The following is an 18739-nucleotide window of genomic DNA, read 5'->3' on the forward strand; positions in this document are numbered from 1 at the left end:
GGGGAAAAGCATGAGGCACTTGTAAAGGGAGAAGAAGGCCTTTCAAATTGTCACTCTTGAGGAATTTCTTTTTTTTCCCTTGACAATTGATTGGCGTTACTTCTTATCGCACGTCGCCGGCGGAAGAAACTCACGTGCAGTCGTAAGAAGAGTAAGTCACATGACCTCAGCTGACTCGGAGGAGGAGGAAAAGCCGGTTCCGCCCGCACACCCAATTCAGGCCAATCAGAGTACGAGTAATCAACAACGCCGGCATCTTGAAGCTTTTCAGACATCGTTTCTAACCCGTTCAACGACCGCCAGCAGCTCTCCTCGGCTCTTCTACCTTCCCACCCCCTTCAATTGCTGTTGAGCCTCTCGGCTTCATATCTACCTTCCTCCCTTTGTATCTTCAACACATGCGATAATGCTGTCGCGATCCACCATCAGCCGAAATGCGCCCCGTGCGCTTCACAAGCAGTGCTCTGCTGCCGGTGCCACCAGCCGTCGAGGCATGGCATCTGCCGCTACTCCTGGCCTCCAGTATGATGTGTCCGAGTCTGCTGGTGTGAAGGTCGCCAACAGAGAGGTTGCCGGTCCTACCGGCACCCTGGCCCTCGTTTCCAAGGCCGGTACTCGCTACCAGCCCTTCCCTGGCTTCTCCGATGCTCTCGAACAGTTCGCTTTCAAGGTTAGCACTCCCGGCTTAATTGCTCGCTCTGCAGGTCTCAGGCACACTATCTTGGACATAGTGAACTGACGCTTGCTTGCAACGACTAGTCCACACTCAAACGCTCGGCGCTGCGGATCAATCGGGAGGTCGAACTGCTGGGCAGTGAGGTTTCCGCTACACACTCGCGTGAGAATGTTGTCCTCAAGGCTAAGTTTCTTGCCAATGACCTCCCCTACTTCGTCGAACTTTTGGCGGAGGTTGCTTCCCAGACCAAGTTCTCCGGTATGTCATCCCGCTAAGCTTCAATTTGTCGGTCAGACAAGTCTGATATATGGTTATTTCTTTTGCGCTATTAGCCCACGAGTTGAGCGAGGTCATCCTCAAGACCCTCAAGTACAGACAACAAGCTCTTGCCGCCAACCCCGAGGCTGTGGCTATTGATGCTGCTCACGCCGTGGCTTTCCACCGCGGTCTGGGTGAGAGCGTCTCCCCCTCGGTTACCACTGCTTTCGAGAAGTACATCTCTGCTGAGGCCGTCGCGGAATTCGCCCAGCAGGCGTTCGCTAAGTCCAACATTGCCATCGTCGGCAGTGGCCCCAACTCTGCGGAGGTTTCCAAGTGGGTTAGCCAGTTCTTCAAGGAGGCTCCCAGCGCTGGTAGCTCCTCCAAGTACCAGCTCCAGCAGAGCGCCGCCTCCCAGTACTACGGTGGCGAGCAGCGCATCTCCTCCAAGGCTGGAAATGCTGTCGTCGTGGCTTTCCCCGGCTCTGGCACCTTCGGCACCTCTGCCTACAAGCCCGAGGCTTCCGTTCTCGCTGCCCTTCTTGGCGGTGAGTCCACTATCAAGTGGACCCCCGGTTTCTCTCTTCTCGGCCAGGCCACCCAGGGCTTCTCCCACGTCCGTGCCTCGACCAAGAACCTCGCCTACTCGGATGCCGGTCTATTCACCATTTCCCTCTCTGGCAAGGCCGAGCAGATCAGCTCCGCTGGCAAGAGCGCCGTCGATGTCCTGAAGAAGGCCGCTGCTGGCGAATTTGCCAGCGAAGACGTCAAGAAGGCCGTTGCTCTGGCTAAGTTCCGTGCTCTTGAGTCCGCTCAGAACCTCGAGACTGGTCTCGAGGCTACTGGCTCCGCTCTCATTAACGGCAGCAAGCCCTACCAGATCTCCGAGGTCGCCCAGAGCATTGACGCCGTCACCGAGGCCCAGGTTAAGGAGGTATGTTCACTTTCCCAAAATATCGTCCATACGGCAGCAAATCACTAACCGCGTTACCTTACCCTTTAGGTTGCCAAGTCCTTCCTGTCTGGCAAGGCTTCCGTTACCGCCGTCGGCGACCTCTTCCAGCTTCCCTACGCCCAGGACCTTGGCTTGACCGTTTAATCATGTATACAACAAATACATCCTAGACTGGTTCTGCTTTTGGAGGAAAAGCGCGTCTTCCGTTTCCGTTCATCTTGTGTCTAGATCATCCCTTCCGCAGATATCTTGTTTTTCATTTGGGATGATGTGGCTGTAGTGGTGTGCGTCTGTAATACAATTGTATCTTATTATTACATTGCGTGCCTTATGCGGTGAGATCTTGGCCCAGATGAGTGTGTATAGACGATCATATATCTACGATTGAAGTCGCCAGCTTTGGTTTGTAGCAACAGTCCATAAATAATGTAGGTCTCACGCACATGTTACGCACACTATACTTCCGAGTTTCACGCAAGCGTTTGCATGGGCTGACTGCATGGGCTGACTATGAAGCTAGAAGTGGTGTCAATCTTCAAGATAGTGGAAGACTAGAGTCAATCTACCCTTGCTGGAAGACCTATCCGTATTCTTCAATCTGGTCTCAAACGGGTTGTGGCTTGATGAGGTCAGCCTTACACAGCAGGGTAGGTGCACCAAAAATCATTCCAATCTCCAAAGAGACCCGAATAAGATTTGTTCGGGCATGTTATGCTCATGGATAGTACTCTTCGTTTCGTTTCTTCGTTTACGGTCAAAGGCAATCGCTAGTTGTAATCGGCGCTTTCCCGAGGTTCACAAGGACGAAAATCACAAAGTATATCTATGTCTAACACTTGTCATTCAGAGGCTGTACCGAGCAGAATGACCTTTTTGACACAGCAGAGAGCTGGTCTCAGTCCATGTCAGCAATTTGACAAGGAGTTTAGTATCGCGGGAGAAATATTTCCAGGACACTCCAAATCCTTTGTGAACTGAAGCCTACCTGCCCAGCCCGCGAGCACTTATGAGACGCCCCGATAAGTAGAGGGTGGATCTTTTGACCAGGTCTCAGGCAAATCGGCCAACAAAACCATGTGCTGCAACTGTAATACGTACGAGACAAAAATTTGGTCCTAACATATAGAGCGCAGGATAAGTTATACAACTCGCGCCAAATTTGCATCTGCCAATCTTGGCCAACGAGCCATCAACATGCGCAGGTCTATTAACACTAGTATAGTAAATAAAATGCTTGTAACATCTGTTGTGCGGCATGCTCAGCACGTCGCTTTACCTCGGTCCATCAACGGTGCGGTCTGAGAGGACAGCAAACTGACCGGGCCAGCATGTGTTCTTGCCGCCTCCGACCGTGTGCATGGCAGAAGGGTATCTCAAACCTTCCCTAGTGCTTTGCGGTGACAGCTTCGCCCGTCAGTTTTTCGACTGCCTCCTTGGCCCTGTTCGGTGCAACGGAGACCCACACGTTAGCCGGAAGTCTTCCCTCGGTAATACCGCAAAATCACATGGCGAGTCCGGGGTGCGCCGATCCAGCCGGGCTAGCCCACCCTGGTGGCATCGCTCATTCGATGGATGGTTTCGAAGTATGCGAACAACCCGGAATTGCAAGGGCAAAAAGGCGGGGAACGGGGTTCAACTTACATGTCACCCAGAGCCACCATGCAGACGGTCTGCCAGATTCCCAGCCCCACCCGAGGAGCCACACCACGGTAGAGACCTTTGATGCCGTTGTTCTCATAGATGTACTTAGCAGCCTTGCCAACCGTCAGATTCTTTGGGCGGTTGGGATCGTCGGTCTTGCTCTGCATTTCGACACGGATCACCTCGATGGGCTGATTCCAAGCCGACAAACCACCACCCAGACTCGAAGCCAGAATCTTCTCGAAAGCGTTCAGCTTCTGGCTGTCATCCTTGTTTGTTACCTTGCGGATTGTCTGCTCCGCCAAGCGAGAGAACCCGAAACGGGAACCCCAGTTGGTGGTCTGGCGAATTGCGACCGCATTGACACCACGGTTGATACCACGGATACCTTCCTTGCGGTAGATGTCCATGAAAGTCGCGAAGGTGCTGGGAGGCTTGACACCCTGCGCAGCCATCTTGTGCTTGGTGATCTCAACCGTCTTCATGCAGGTACAGAATCCCATTGTTGCATAGGCTTGAGCAATACCGCCAACCATACCACCAGCGATTCCGGCCATGAAATCGGGGGCACCAAGGACCTTGGCGCGGAATTCAGCTTCCGACGCGACAAAGAGTAGGACAGCGCCTTTGGTGGAGGCCTCAATCCAGGCCCACGGAATGAGACCTTGATAATCTATTGTAACTTCACGTCAGACACGGCATCCGACACGCTAGTCACGAGAAACCCAAGGCGAGAGAAACTTACAACCGAGGATCCCGCCACGACCCCAAATCCGACCCATAGCACCGGCGAAGCTATCGCCTCGGTTTGCAGCCATGGTTGTCTTGATCACCTCCAGCGGCTAGATTTATGAACCGTGTTAGCTGAACGGACATTCACCGGCCCTGCGGCTTCACATACCTGTCCCAAGGTTGTGACCCTATTGCTGGCTGTTAGTCATCCAGAATTTAGTGTGATGGTGTCATGGGGGGGGGTGTAATACGTACTCGAACAAGTTCAAACCTGCACCGACTATAGACAGAGCCATCAGAATCATGGATATTGGCCGGTAGAGACGAATGAGGGCTCGAATACGTACGCAATAGATTGCTGAATTTGACAGGCTTCTTCTCAAGCGTTTGGCCGGCAGGGGCCGTTGCAACAGGAGCGGGAGACATCTCTGAACTTGGGGAGCGCTGAAAGGGGCCCTGACCAAGGGATATAAGGGGCTTCGTCGCCTAAAGGATCGCAAAAGATGGCAGAGAAACTGCAGATGGGAATGTCCAGTCACAAATAGGTGGACTTGTCGGTTTGGTCGCTGTTGAACACCAGGAAAGTTCCGGAACGTTAGTCACCACAGAGCACTGATTGATGGAAGGAGAAGAGAAGAGAAGAGAGCAGGAACGGGAAGAAGGCAAGCAAGCTAGAACGGGGGATGGGTGAAAAGCGGAAAGAAAGCAGAGTGGAAAAAGAAAGAGGAGGAGGAGGATGGGAAAGCATGATGTTGGTCTGGGGGCTTGCAGCTGAGTATTTGCTTATCAAGTTTCAGACAAGTTCCATAGCCAGCCAGCCAGCCATATCTTGCTAACTAGATGGATAGATGGATGGATGGATGGATGGACGGATGGATGGATAAGAAGGTGATGTTGATGTTTCACACGTACTATAGTAGATTGAGGTGTCGGGTAGACCAAGATGGAATAGTAACACCAAAGTCGGAAGGTTCTTTTTGTTCTGGGTTTTTGAAAGTCAAGAAAAAGAAGACGAAGAAAGTTGTTGTTGTTATGTATTTTTTTTCTCCCTTTCAATAGTTCAGGGAAGGAGGCCCAGGCTACTACTAGGTAGAGACTCAGAGACTCAAGAGAGCGATCCGTACCAAGGAGTACCCCGTAGTAATGAGCACACATTAGCCTGGAGGCAGGAGCTCGGAGTCAGACTCGTCTTCCCGATCGCTGGGCAGCGGCTGGATGGAGCAAAACACCCCGGAAGACCCAGTCACTTGCGGGTCATTGGCTCATCATCAGTAATGTTGCTAGCCTGATCAAGGTAAAACCATACGCTAGCCATGAAGGGAGTCTCCAGCAGTTGAGCACCGGAGTAAATCGGGGCGCTGAGTACCTCAACCGTTGGGGGGGGGGAAAGGCTGCGGCGGGTTCAACTCGCTTCTTCCCGTTTCGGTCCACGGAGTAATGCACTACCACCACCGCTACCACCACCACCTTGCCTAACGACGGAGTCCACTGGAGTAAACTTGTAACTTAGTACGTACAGTACAACCCCGGGCCTGGCCCAGGGCTGGTGGTTTCCATTGTCAATTTCTTGACTGACAACACTCTGCACTCTATCATCCCGAGGTCTGTCTTCCTTCCCGGAGTACTCCGTCCAGAGTAAATCCAATTTAAAGAGGCGCATCCTTCACTGCGAGTCATGATGGAGTATGCCTGTCTACTTCACACCAGCCGCGCTCACCCTTCAGTCTACCTACTTAGGTGGATAGAGCCCATTCCATCTCAAAGCCCGTGTACAACATGGCACGCAGATTAGGTGAAGAGAGTGAGGAAAACAAACAGATTAGAGAGGGAAATAAGAAAAAGGAAGAAAGATAGGAAGAAAGGCAGGAATGCAACCGGAATGTCTTTGGAAATTGACTGATCATGTTAAAAGTGTTGTTACTAGGCTCACTCGAACCATGTCCTATCATACATTAATCGAGCCAACCCCAACACTTGGCAAATCCCAGGCAAAAAGAAAAAAAGAGGGATAATCCAAGAATAAGATAGGCATAATACAAAGTATAAAGTGTTTATTCGTAACAAAAACTCCACATCCTCCGGGGGGGTTTCATATCATTGACAAATCTACAGCTTAGCACCGACAAGCTTGGCGTAGGCCTCGGTGCTGAAACTCTTGGGGCGCTCGATGGGGGCACCAAGAGCACGGTCAATGATCAGCTGGGGCAAGACACCCAGAGCACGGGAGACACCGAAGAGAACGGTGTAGTAGTTGGCCTCAGTCAGGCCGTAGTACTGGAGGAGGACACCGGAGTGCTAGAGACGAGTTAGTATACTGATTTCGCGAAATAGATCCCAGGAGTCTCCGCAGCGGTAAACTTACAGCATCGACGTTGGGGTAAGGGTTCTTGGTCTTGCCGTGTTCAGTCAGAACACCAGGAGCGATCTTATAGACCTGGCTGACCAGCTTGAACATAGGGTCATCGGGGAGCTTGCGAAGGGCAAACTCGCGCTGAGACACGTAGCGAGGATCGGTCTTACGGAGAACAGCGTGACCGTAGCCAGGAACAACCTGGCCGGCGTTCAAGGTAGACCAGAGGTAGTCCTTGATAGCCTGGTCGCTAAGGTCGTTGCCAATGGCAGCCTTCATCTTGGTGAGCCAGTTGAGCACTTCCTGGTTGGCCCTATGTACAGTATCACCATGTTAGAGGCATTTGAGGACTGGGAATTGAAAGGGAAGGGTGGGAGCGAGATCTTACAATCCGTGGAGGGGACCAGCCAGACCGTTCAGACCGGCAGCCAAGGAAAGCATGGGAGAGCTGAGAGCACTGCCAACAAGGTGGGTGGTGTGGGCGCTAACATTACCACCCTCGTGGTCAGAGTGAATGGTCAGGTAGAGGCGCATCAACTCAACAAAGTCCTTGTTGTCGCCGTAACCGAGCTGGTTGGCCAAGTTGAAGGAGTAATCCTTGTCCTTCTGGATAGCAGCAACCTTGCCATCCTTGAAGACATTGCGGTAGATCTTGGCAGCAATGGTGGGGAGCTTCGCAATGAGGTCCATGGAGTCCTCGAAAGTGTAGTTCCAGTAGTCCTTCTTGTTGAGACCCTTGGCATAGGCCTTGGCGAAAGCAGACTCGTGCTCAAGAGCGGTGACGGCCAGGGAGAACTGAGCCATGGGGTGCAGAGTGCTGGGGCAGCGGTCGATCAACTCCTCGATGAACTTAGGAAGGTCGGAACGAGCAGCCCACTCAGCAGACAGGTCGCGGACCTGCTGCTCAGTGGGGATCTCGCCGGTGAGGAGGAGCCAGAAAAGACCTTGATAAACCGTTAGGGCAAATGACCATGGTCGGTTTCGCCAACAGAACACTTACCTTCAGGAAGAGGCTCCTGGCCGCCGGGGGCCTTGGGAAGAAGTTCCTGGCACTCGGGAATCTAGCAGATTGTAAGCATTTGCCCGAGGCCGCGATGACAGCCATGTTATACTCACGGTGCGACCACGGAAACGGATACCCTCCTCCGAGTCGAGAACAGATCCCTAAACGAGTGTATTAGCCAGGTCCCGCCAGGAGGGTGTCGTTTACGTGTAGACTACTGACCTCCCAAACAAGGGACTTGACACCACGGGCGCCACCGTAGACCTGGTCAAGGGTGACCTCGCCGATGACCTTGTTGCCGTGCTCCCTGTAGCAATAGACCAAAGGTGATTAGCAATCCGACCGAGCCAAGGGCAATCGAGTCAGTCGTACTTGCGAAGCTTCTTGACTTTCTCGAGCTCAGCGGGGAGCTTCTCGGCGAAGGTCTCCTTAAGGGACTGGAAGGCGTATTTGAATCAGTACAGCTGAGCATGGCAGCAACGGATGTCAGAAGCGCGACGGACCTTGGCCTTGCCGGTAGAGTAGCAGCGCAAGCCGTTGAAGGCAGCGGACTGAACAACGGGCTTAGCAGCCATGCCGCTGGAGCGAAGAGCAGAGGTTCCAAGTCTCAGGGTGGAAGCCATTGTGAGAAAGACAAGTTGATCACGAGTCGAAGGGTGATAATGTAGGAGAGGAGAGGGAAAGGGAGGGGGTATAATTCACACAGCGGTAGAGAAAAGAAAAAGAAGGAAGAGAAGGAGATAGAGAGACAGAGTCGGGAGAAGAAGCTCTTTTGCGGGCCTTTTTTTCCATCTGGCCGTAACACTCCTACAGCCGGTACGCGGATTGTACGGTAACACCCGGCAACAGAGCAAGGCAGAGGGAGAAGTGGACCGTACCATACGGTCACGCTAGTTTCGAGGCGGCCGGTGTCCCGAGTTTGGGGCTTGAGGGGATGGGCGCGGTTGACTGCGGCAAGCTTACCAGAATGGATGTTATGCTCATACTCCGTTGTCCGGGACGGACTAAGGACGGAGGATACTAACTAATAGGTAAGGTAGGTAGGTTGAATTCTTACCCAGCCTGTTTTGTTCATGCATCATGGCTGCAGGCCAACATTGTTAGTAACTACGTACAGTACCTATTTACTAACTTAGCCCTGGGGTAACTCATGGCAAACTGTTAGCGAAGGCTTCCGTCAGATAGTGCAGTTGGTTAAACAATTTTCAGACAAAATTCAATACATTCAACTCATCTTTTGTTCATGAAGTCGCTTGGACTAAAGTCCTGTGGGATTCGGAGTGTATTCAATAATCTTTTTTTTCTTTTCCGACGATCTTCGGCACCCGGTCCATCCGTAAACGGAGTGCCTACAAATGGAGCTGGTGTGGCCCATTGCACCCCCTCGCTGTGACGTCGGCAGTCGCCATCCTCCTCCTATAGCACAGACTAATAGACTAATAGGCCGCCCAAGCTTCACAGTAAACGGGGTTCCCCATTCTTTTCTCTCGCCCTTAAGTACGGAGTACTGTACTGTACTATCAAAAGTGTGGAAGAGACACTACCTAATGCACGCACCCCCCTCGCCCCGTGCATTCATGATGGCATTTAGACGTAAGACCGAGGCATGAGATAGACGCCTACAATACCAATCGATCTTATGCATATACTAACTACTGCACAGCACTGTAATTTAAATCTTTACCTCCAAGGCTTACCACCATAGTAGATACTTGTACTCTGTAGCTTTCAACAATCATCAACAAGAATACAAAGATTATTTATAGTAGTTATATAGGCGTGGCATGGAAAAGTCCAATCGAAACTTTGATTTTACCTTAACTTTACTGCTACATTGTTCTTCCCATGAGCACCTAGAAGGTCAATTCAGTCTCAACCTAAACTCATTTGGAGCTGGCAGCAACCTGCCTCAAGGCATGTTACCAGATTCGACTCACCGAGGCTCCAAGCAGAATTGAGACGCAGTTTCAGCTGCTATGCCAAGCCAGGAAAGGGGGCAATACACGTGACTATGTATTGCTTCAATGAAGCCTGGAGAATAAGGCATTGTATCTATGCACAGCCATTCACGGTTATCTCATCTCCCGCTGCCAGGTGTGAATTGAAATGGAGAGAGAGGTGCTCCATATGTGTTACCCAATAGAGACTAGCCTAAGCGGTCTGATTTTTCTCCTCACCTGACTGAGCACTGCAAATTGAATCTCCTTCCGTCCCTATTCTTATTCCAAGTTTCTGAACGGCCATTTCCTTCATATCCAACCTTTCTCACTCCCTTCTTCCATCACCATATTCATCACTCATCGCAGTATTCAGACACTGTAATCCTCGTCACAGTCTCAACAACGGTTTCCAGTTGACCTAGCACACTAGGGTATACTGTACACACTCGTTCGCGAGTCGCAAGGCCCTGGACAGCATCGCTTGACCGTGTTCCAGCTGTAGGCGAAAGGCCTCCCTTGGTCGCCAGAGTACGCTTTTGAAGTCTGTAGTGACACGACCTGAAGCCCGCTTAGGAAACCACTTATTGCTCTACTACCAGGAGCCCACCATTCTACCAGGTCACTGGTATTCCCCATTAAAACATCACAAGATTTTTAACTGCAGCTGGAATTCCCAGTAGATCGATTGGCTGGAAGCACAGTGCGATTATCGCCTCTCTGTACGAAGTCCACCGCTACACTCTGAAGAAAGCGATAGTTTTTCCAAAAAGAAGTCCTTTGGCTGTATCCTGTTCTCTGCGTACTGGGCTCGGAATTTCAGCACTCCATACCCACCAGCCATGTCGTCTGCTGTAGCAGAACTGGATAACTATCTCCAGTCGATGCTGGCACTCAAGCCACCGGGCGTTTCTGGATCCAAAATCAACAGTATCACATCGCTCTGCACAGCCAACGTCCAGGTATTTCACCCTCCATACGTTGTATTCTACTCGGATCGGAGGCTAACATCTCTCATTTTTACTCTCCCACAGAATGAATCCGTCCTCATCCAAAAGATCTACACTCATTTCAAGAAAGCACCAGGAACACACAAGTTGGGCGTACTCTATGTCGTAGACTCTGTAACTCGACAGTGGGTAGAACAAGCGCGCAAGGCAGGGCAACCATCTGGTAGTGCTGCCCCTGATGGGACCTTCGCCGCTGGTGTTAACAGAGTGACCGAGCTGCTTCCTATCCTGATGACTGATATCATAAGCAACGCTCCCGACGATCAGAAGGTACGCTCTAGATGCTATATGCAAACCATAATCGGAATCATCACAGGGCCGCAGGCAAGCATAGGGCCGATAGGATGCTGTCTTCTGCTTAGGAGACCGCATTCAGATCTGCTTGAGAATCGATCAACGTATCTCCTGTATATTCCTCGACTATCATGGCATAAAGTCCTAGGCCACTATGCTTGCCCGGTCTCGTTGTCTCAGCCTTCTCTTCCTCTTTGCATCGTTTCCCGGTGACGAACAATTAACTCACGTATTTCTCCGTTCAATATAGGAAAAGATAAAGAAGCTGGTCGACATCTGGGAACGCGGATATACCTTTCCTGCCCCTATGCTTGCTTCATTCAAGGAAAAGCTCAACGCTCCTCCATCGCAAAGTAAGACTACCCAAAGCCTTTCTATCTTTTGAGCCCAGGCTACTCTGCCTCGGGAGTGCTATGTCCTCTCGGCCAAGGTTCCTGATGAGACTCATCGGCTAACTTCCGCTCAATTTTGCGTCACTCTTTAGATGTCGAATCTACTACTCCCGAAGGCTCCCCAGCACCCAACTACCTCTCTTTGGGAGGTGCTCATCAGCCTACCAATGGCACGATTTCATCCACTCCTGCTCAGCAGACGCCCGACACTTCCAGTATCCTGAAGGCTCTGGCGGATATGGCTAAACAGAACACTGCTGCACCTGCTGCACCTGCAGTCGCGGCGCCCGCCAACCCTCTCAATGCCTTAAGCCAGCCAGGTACGGTTTTGCAGACCATGCCGTCCTCTGTAGACCAGGCATCACAACCCTCAAGCGGGCAGGCTGGTGTAAACCCTTACGCTCCTGGTACCATGGTCACCCCCTTCACAGCTCTGGGTAATCTTGTCCAGAACCCAGCCCTAGTGCCCCCTCAGAACCCAAGTCAGAGCCACACCCCCAATCCCTTGGCGGCGGCGCAAAACCCGCTAGCCGCGCTATTGCCGCAGTCGACTGCAGCGCCAACTCAACCGAATTCGGTAGGACCAGATGCACTGCAGCAGCAGCTTCAGCTCTTGCAGCTCCTGTATGCTCAGGGTATTCCGCAGGAACAGTGGGGCACCGCGCTGCAGATTCTTAGCCTTTCGAATGCCACCAATATGGGCACGATGAACCCGGGCCAGGCTCCTCCGTCGTTTAATCTTGCAGCAGGCCAAAACATCGGCGCTTGGGGCGCCCGCCCGGACTCACAATCACGTGACTACGATCGGGATCGGGACCGCGAATACATGCGGTCGCCGCCAAGCCAGTATGGTCGTCGTCGGTCACACTCTCCAGGCTATGACCGTCGCCGGGAGGCTTCTCCTCCTCGTCGTCGTGACAGTCCTGTTTACGGGGAATATCACGGAGATTCTCCTGGCCGTCGGGGCGGTGATCCTCGTGGTCGACGCGGCAATGAATATCGTCAGCGCAGTCCTCCCGGCCGCAGACGCCGTTCTCCCTCCCCTTCTCGCAAGGATCCTGCTCTGCCCCCTCCTGGGCCCAAATTTATGGAGTGGGATTACTCCATTGGTCAAGGCAACATCAAAGGTTTGTTTCACCATGCTCCCTCTTGCGTTCAACTGGGTGATCCTAATCTTTGCCTGTGTAGTCTTGAGTCGAACCCTCTTCGTGGGCGGTGTCACGTAAGTCAATATTTATTGTTGCAGATTCTTGGCATCGGGAACTTACCAGTCAATAGCTCATCCGAAGCTCACCTTCGTTCTTTGTTCAGCAAGTTTGGTGTAGTTCAGACTTGCATTGTCAACATTGATAAGCGCCATGCTTTCATAAAAATGATCAGTCGTCAAGATGCTGTGAATGCCCGGGATGGAATGGAATCATATAAGTCTGGTGACATGCAGCTCAGAGTAAGTGCTCTCATTGTTATACAAGTGACCTGGCGTTTTCTGGCATGTCCACTAATCATCATCTCTCAGACTCGCTGGGGCGTCGGATTCGGACCCCGTGACTGCAGCGACTATCAAACCGGCATTAGTGTGATTCCCGTCGATCGACTAACCGAGGCGGATCGCAAATGGATGCTCACCGCAGAATACGGTGGCACGGGTGGGAGGCCAATTGAGTCTGGCATGGTCGTAGAGGAGCCGGACATTGAGATCGGTGCTGGTGTTTCCTCCAAAGGTATGTCCCTACTCACTTCCAGATTACTCCCCGTCCCAGTCTTGACTAACCTCCCCCGATAGCGATCAGCAGAAGAATTGCCACCGATACTGGCGGCAAACGCGGCCCTGTCTCCTCCCGCGGGCAGCAGGATCGATTCCGGCGTCCAGACCGTGATGGGCCTCCAGCTGGAATGGGTGCGGGCCCTGCTCCAGACCGAGATGTCAACAATGCAAACAATGTCGGCGTTCCCCCTGCGGTGCCTGGCTTCGGTTTCTCTTTCCCCACGATGGGCATGTTCCCCCCTGGTTTCATGATGGGAGGACCACAAGCTGGACCGTCCGGTGGTGGTTCAGCACAACCTCCCCCTCCAGGTCAATGAGCCAATTAATTCTCTTGTGCAATGTCGAGAATAATGGCAGTGACTGCAGTGACGATGACCTACCTCCTGCTAGCCGTTTCATTTCACTCTTGTTTTGATACCAGTGCTTTTTTCACCTGTTTCCCATATTTCATTTTCAGTTGGCTTTGTCTTGTACAATCAATTCGGCGTAGGAGCTTTTTCCATTTCGGTCATCAAAATCGGGGGGTTGAAACCACTTTCACGTGTCTCTGAGACCAGCCATTCACAATCTGAGATATTCCTGTATTTCAATGCAGAGCCTCGCCAATCCACAGAGCTTCTGATGGGAATTAAACCCTCGCTGTTACTATAGTATTCCGGACTTTGCCATCAGCTTTCGTCATGGTGATTCTATGCTACCGGCTGTTTCTCGCATTCCCATATTTTTGTTGTCACAATCTGGATCAGACGGTTGGGTTTGGTGGTTATTATGTGCCTCGCACTATCCCGTTGTGTCCTTGACTTACATTTTTCTCCATTATCGTCATCTTCTTCTTTCTCTTCGTCCTGCGAATGCTTATTCTTCTGGACTAGGCCTGTTCATACTGGGTCAATGAATTATTCATAAGGGATCGTGCAAAAGTAAGCTCATAGGTACATTCTCTCCTCACGTAGCAAATAGCAATAGATGGACTACAAGATTCCACTTTTAGCAGCTTACCATTTCTCCATACATGAATGTTTAATTGGGCAACTAAGTTGGGTTCTTATATCAGTCACTCGTCGCGCTTTGGGGCTATCAATCGCGAAGACATCAGTGCGGTGCCATTTGAGCTGACCCAGATCCAGTATCCTTCCCGATAGATAGTCTTCTCCCCTTGGCAGTTCATCGAACTCACGTCGAGCAAGATGTCCTCGCTCACAGCGCATTCGCGGCCTTGAAAGATTGCTCAAAATCCGCGATGATGTCGTCAATGTGCTCCGTACCAACAGAAATCCGGATGGCGTCTTCTGTGACCCCAGAGTCAATCCGCTCCTGCTCAGTAAGCTGTTCGTGAGTTGTCGACCAAGGATGAATAGCGAGGGTCTTTGAGTCCCCAACACTATCAGTAGTTGGTTAGCCTAGGTTCTCTTTACTGGCTCAAGGACACGAGGGACTTACTTTGCAAGGTTAGATATCATTTTGAAGCCGTCGACCACCTGACTACCAGCCGCAGCACCCCCCTTCACACCGAATGAAAGAACACCGCCAAATCCTCGGGGAAGGTAACGCTTGGCAGTTTCATGGCTAGGGTGGTCTTCAAGACCTGGATAAGAGACCCAGCTTACATTTTCGTTCTTTTTGAGCCATTTAGCCAGAGTCATGGCATTGGTTGCATGCCTTTCGCTACGCAAGCTGAGGGTCTCAATCCCAAGGAGAAGCTGCTGTGCAGCGAAAGGATTCAGGGCTGGGCCAAGATCACGGAGGATCTCCACCCGCACACGAATGGCAAAAGCAATATTGCCAAAAGTCTCCCAAAACTTCAGGCCATGGTAGCCTTCGGAAGGCTCCACGAACTGGGGGAATCGCGCTGCATGCTTGCCCCAATCGAACTTACCACTGTCAACAACAACACCTGCAATAGTAGTTCCGTGGCCACCAATCCACTTAGTGGCACTGTGTACAACAATATCTGCGCCGTGCTCAATAGGACGACAGTAATAACCGCCGGCCCCGAAAGTGTTGTCGACCTACATCTTCTCTGTTATCATAGTTAATTCGATATCTTGGCTTGAGATGACACTTACCACCAGCGGAACGCCCTTGTCATGGGCTACCTTCGCAATAGCTTCGAAGTCTGGTACATTGTAGCGTGGATTGCCGATGGTCTCAACATAGACAGCCTTGGTCCGATCGTCGATGGCTGCAGCAATTGCCGCTGGGGTGTCCCCTTGAATGAATCTGGTATGGATGCCTAGGCGTGGAAAGAGGACTTTGAACTGGTTGTACGTGCCACCATACAAATTGCTGGTTGCTACAATGTTATCACCTGCATGGGCAAGGGCTGCAATAGTCATGAATTGTGCTGCCTGACCAGATGCGGCTGCCACGGCTGCAGCGCCCCCTTCTAGAGCTGCAATTCGCTTCTCGAAGACATCAACCGTGGGCTGAGAAGGGCGGCGGCGTAGCCATCAGTGACTCCTCATCCGTTTCCAGCGGCGTAAGGGAAGATCAACTACTTACATTCATTATCCGGCTATAGATGTTGCCGAACTCCTTGAGACCAAATAGCCGAGCTCCATGAGCAGAATCATCGAACAAATATGACTATCGATGCTCTGTCAGGACTGATATGAACGAGCAATGTTACGCAGGCATTAAGCAGCTCGACTCACCGTAGTCGCGTAAATGGGCACCGCACGAGCGTTGGTGGTAGGGTCTGGCTCTTGACTAGCACATACACCATCAGTCTCCTTTCAAGCCCAATAGCTTGTTGGTCTTGTGTAGAGGTAGAGTTCATATGGTACCCTGCATGGAGCTGGAGAGTCTCGAAGCGCGGCCGCTTGGACTCTGACATGGTGACCGGGATATGATCTATTGTGCAATTCCGAACGTTTGTGAGGGGAAAAGCAGTGTAGCCAACCTTGCGAGGATTGGGGACAAGCAAACAGCAATAGAGAACGTCCTCGTTGGTAAGATGATTATCATTAGACTAGCTTCAACATTACCGACCGCCCTAATGGTATAGTTGATTGACAATGGCGATGGCGTGATCGGAATGGAGTACAGCAAGGCGGGGAAGGCGAGATCGATCTATGTACTGTACAACGTTTCCTGGGTACTCCGTACAAAGAACGAACAAAACCCCCTCTCGCATTGACAAGGAGTCTGAGGACCTTAAAGAAGGCATGAGCTTGAAACCTTCTTGAAGGATGGATGATGTGTGGAAGATAGTCGTTTTTCAAAACTTCGATGATGAATCAATGTTGGTGATGCATACTGTACAGCAGGACATGTGGAATGGCTGATGTATGTACCATATAATCTAATTGAACTTTACTTGGATCAGATCCCAACATTTAGGTTTATTTAAGTATGATTGACAGGAAGGGAGTGAGTAAACCTGGGGTGTAATGGTGTCATGGTGTAATAGTGTACGGAGTACTGTGCTGTGCTGAGTTCTATGCAGGACAGAAATTAGATATGCTGTAGTTACTATGTACAGTTAGTTTACTCTTTCTCAGAATATCAATACATTAAACAGCTACTTGTAGCTTAAATGACTTTAGGCAACCACATGCTATGGTGGCTGTTTTGAGGCTTGGACAGTCAACTGGTGTGGTCATGTGCCCGGCAGATGTAGAAGGAAATGAGGTCATTGTCTGTTCAATCATGGATGGATGGATTGATGCTTGGCCCGCCTCCCTGTTCATTGCCGTCATCGAAAACAACAGCCACCAATCCTTGTAGGCTCCGGTCTTTTCTTTTTCTTGCTCATTTTCACTTCTTATATCATTGTTAACTTCATCCTTTCCCCCTTTATATAGCATATTCCTTACTAGTCAGTGTCGATTGATCCCACACAATGATGACGATGATGATGTCGGATGCGGTAAGGAGATCCGCTACTTACAATCCCCACCAAGCCCTTTAAAAAATAAGAAAAGTAAAAACAAGAAGAAACACGTTGGACTGCATGCTCCGGGGCTGTCGGGTGTATACAGGTAGACAGGTAGACAGGTAGCTATAAAAGGATTGAGTGAATTACAGCACCAACACCCAATCCCAGTGCTTCTTGGCGAACCTGGCCGGTGATTTGCTCTGTCAATTATGTTTAGTTGTCAAGCCACTTGTGCAACCGCACTGATTTGAAACCACTATATCTGCATACAAATACACCTCTCTTCGTCTGCTACTTTTCTTGTCCCTCAGCATAACTGCATCCGAAGCCTATCCGTCTCTACTAGTACTTGCTATCCTAGACCTGTGGCTATAATTCACAAGAGCACACGGTATATCTTCACCAGACGCTGGCCCTAGACAACTTTACCCACCGAGCAACTTGACAGATAAACCATCCAACATCGACCATGGCGACATATTTTCCTTGGGTTCTTCCTGTTCGAGTCGCTCAAGTCATTTTTGCTATTATCGTTCTTGGGTTAACAGCATACTGTTAGTTCACCTCCACCTGACAGCATTCGATCGTCTCTGACGGGTAACAGACATCAGTTGGTATAGCTACAGTGACACTGTGAATTTCATGCTTTTCAACGGCATATGGACAGCTTTCGTTGCCGTGCCTTATCTTGCCGTCGCACCAATGTACTTCCCACGGGTCGCCCATATACTAATCATGGTGGCCGTCGAAGCAGTCACCATGATCTTCTGGTTCGCAGGGTTCATCGCCTTGGGGGTGTACCTACCACCATCAGAATTCTGTCACTGGAGTAGATGTCGGGCACTGCAGGCTGCAACCGTGTTTGGGGCATTTGAATGGTAGGTGGACACCCTTCTCGACGACTGCAATAACACCGACAAGGGTCGGAGGAGTAATTATTGAAACCCGCTCACAATCGCTTGGTAGGGCACTCTTCGTCGCCACCACTGTCGTAGCTACGCTCGAGGCGATGCGATCAAGATCCAACAGTGCGAGTACGAAGCCCGGCCCGTATGCTTCTGGCCATGTCAATGTGTAAACAACGGAAGTGGGGATCGATCAATTCACATCTTAGTGAGGGCCTCATTTGCAGTCGCCAAGACTATCGATGCCACCCAAATCCTTTGGACGGGAGGATTGACGACGATATGAACTATACCGCTCATAGCTGAGAAGTGGAAGGACTGATGAGTCAAGGGCGGCTACGCGGCGTTCATGTGCTGGGATTTGTATATCAGACTATGTAGCAAGATACCCATGTCTTAAATCAACCGAAGCCTTATAATTTCAGCCTTGACTCGTGTTTAAAATCATGGTTGTGGCAAATCCCACAAGCTTGTTTTCAATGACATCAATTGATCAATGAACATAACTTACATGTAAGTTGGTTACACATGCTTAGTTTAGTCATAGCCTGAACACCCATTTGAGCTTCGCCGTATCAATCGCTCTCGTAGCAAAGGTAAACTTAGAATTCTTTATCCGCTAGCCTAGTCCTATGTACGTTTAGCCACATTACAGTGGTTGATCAACTTAAGCTTGGTGTTGACCCACTGAGGGGGGAAGTTTAAAACTGCCTCTATCATCTACATGCACTACTGTGTATGTAGTTGATGCATGTCAGATGTAGGAAGCCTCTTTCGGAAGTGACAGTTTGATCATACCCTCCAAGTACGGGGGCGAAATGTGAGGGATAAGTCTTCGAATTGGCACGCAAGCGTCGCGGGTATCGAAGAAGATGGGAAAGGAAGATAAACTGTCATACGAGGCACTTATCCAGTGGCGTGAGTGTCTGGGAGGGTAAATG

At 50.8% G+C, this 18739-nt stretch overlaps 8 protein-coding genes across 8 annotated transcripts; 3 read left to right on the top strand and 5 right to left on the bottom strand.

Moving 5' to 3' along the window:
* Positions 1 to 241: 241 nt before the first annotated feature.
* BO72DRAFT_445471 (ubiquinol--cytochrome-c reductase subunit 2) lies at positions 242 to 2285 on the top strand. Its single transcript, XM_040944052.1, has 4 exons — positions 242 to 670; positions 760 to 934; positions 1009 to 1868; positions 1938 to 2285. The coding sequence occupies exons 1-4, from the start codon at positions 407 to 409 to the stop codon at positions 2031 to 2033; spliced, it is 1395 nt and encodes a 464-aa protein (XP_040804459.1). The 5' UTR covers positions 242 to 406; the 3' UTR covers positions 2034 to 2285.
* A 988-nt stretch (positions 2286 to 3273) lies between these two features.
* BO72DRAFT_493391 (putative mitochondrial DNA replication protein (Yhm2)) lies at positions 3274 to 4688 on the bottom strand (the record flags this gene model as incomplete). Its single annotated transcript, XM_040948373.1, has 6 exons — positions 3274 to 3328; positions 3531 to 4203; positions 4276 to 4372; positions 4432 to 4450; positions 4518 to 4542; positions 4610 to 4688. 6 exons carry the CDS (start codon positions 4686 to 4688, stop codon positions 3274 to 3276), a joined length of 948 nt encoding a protein of 315 aa, XP_040804460.1.
* Positions 4689 to 4816: 128 nt separating this feature from the next.
* On the bottom strand, positions 4817 to 5452 carry BO72DRAFT_305481 (uncharacterized protein). Its single transcript, XM_040940469.1, has one exon. The coding sequence runs from the start codon at positions 5415 to 5417 to the stop codon at positions 5049 to 5051; it is 369 nt and encodes a 122-aa protein (XP_040804461.1). The 5' UTR covers positions 5418 to 5452; the 3' UTR covers positions 4817 to 5048.
* Positions 5453 to 5948: 496 nt separating this feature from the next.
* BO72DRAFT_305662 (uncharacterized protein) lies at positions 5949 to 6616 on the bottom strand. Its single transcript, XM_040940470.1, has one exon. The coding sequence runs from the start codon at positions 6209 to 6211 to the stop codon at positions 5996 to 5998; it is 216 nt and encodes a 71-aa protein (XP_040804462.1). The 5' UTR covers positions 6212 to 6616; the 3' UTR covers positions 5949 to 5995.
* cit1 (citrate (Si)-synthase CIT1) lies at positions 6369 to 8238 on the bottom strand (the record flags this gene model as incomplete). The annotated part of the gene is made up of 8 exons (XM_040946269.1): positions 6369 to 6557; positions 6625 to 6925; positions 7001 to 7556; positions 7613 to 7673; positions 7729 to 7776; positions 7838 to 7922; positions 7988 to 8052; positions 8119 to 8238. The coding sequence occupies 8 exons, from the start codon at positions 8236 to 8238 to the stop codon at positions 6369 to 6371; spliced, it is 1425 nt and encodes a 474-aa protein (XP_040804463.1).
* Positions 8239 to 10293: 2055 nt separating this feature from the next.
* Positions 10294 to 13517, top strand: BO72DRAFT_306062 (Nrd1 complex RNA-binding subunit). The gene is made up of 7 exons (XM_040940471.1): positions 10294 to 10514; positions 10587 to 10832; positions 11107 to 11209; positions 11341 to 12375; positions 12437 to 12470; positions 12527 to 12969; positions 13032 to 13517. The coding sequence occupies exons 1-7, from the start codon at positions 10395 to 10397 to the stop codon at positions 13328 to 13330; spliced, it is 2280 nt and encodes a 759-aa protein (XP_040804464.1). The 5' UTR covers positions 10294 to 10394; the 3' UTR covers positions 13331 to 13517.
* Positions 13518 to 14210: 693 nt separating this feature from the next.
* Positions 14211 to 15849, bottom strand: BO72DRAFT_371309 (O-acetylhomoserine aminocarboxypropyltransferase/cysteine synthase family protein; the record flags this gene model as incomplete). The annotated part of the gene is made up of 6 exons (XM_040940996.1): positions 14211 to 14394; positions 14454 to 15022; positions 15080 to 15439; positions 15516 to 15599; positions 15668 to 15722; positions 15800 to 15849. 6 exons carry the CDS (start codon positions 15847 to 15849, stop codon positions 14211 to 14213), a joined length of 1302 nt encoding a protein of 433 aa, XP_040804465.1.
* Positions 15850 to 17362: 1513 nt separating this feature from the next.
* On the top strand, positions 17363 to 17971 carry BO72DRAFT_371141 (MARVEL domain-containing protein; the record flags this gene model as incomplete). Its single annotated transcript, XM_040940990.1, has 3 exons — positions 17363 to 17447; positions 17498 to 17771; positions 17860 to 17971. The coding sequence occupies 3 exons, from the start codon at positions 17363 to 17365 to the stop codon at positions 17969 to 17971; spliced, it is 471 nt and encodes a 156-aa protein (XP_040804466.1).
* Positions 17972 to 18739: the final 768 nt, after the last annotated feature.

The sequence above is a fragment of the Aspergillus fijiensis genome, assembly GCF_003184825.1.
Source record: "Aspergillus fijiensis CBS 313.89 unplaced genomic scaffold BO72scaffold_9, whole genome shotgun sequence".
In the NCBI taxonomy this organism is placed as follows: domain Eukaryota; kingdom Fungi; phylum Ascomycota; class Eurotiomycetes; order Eurotiales; family Aspergillaceae; genus Aspergillus; species Aspergillus fijiensis.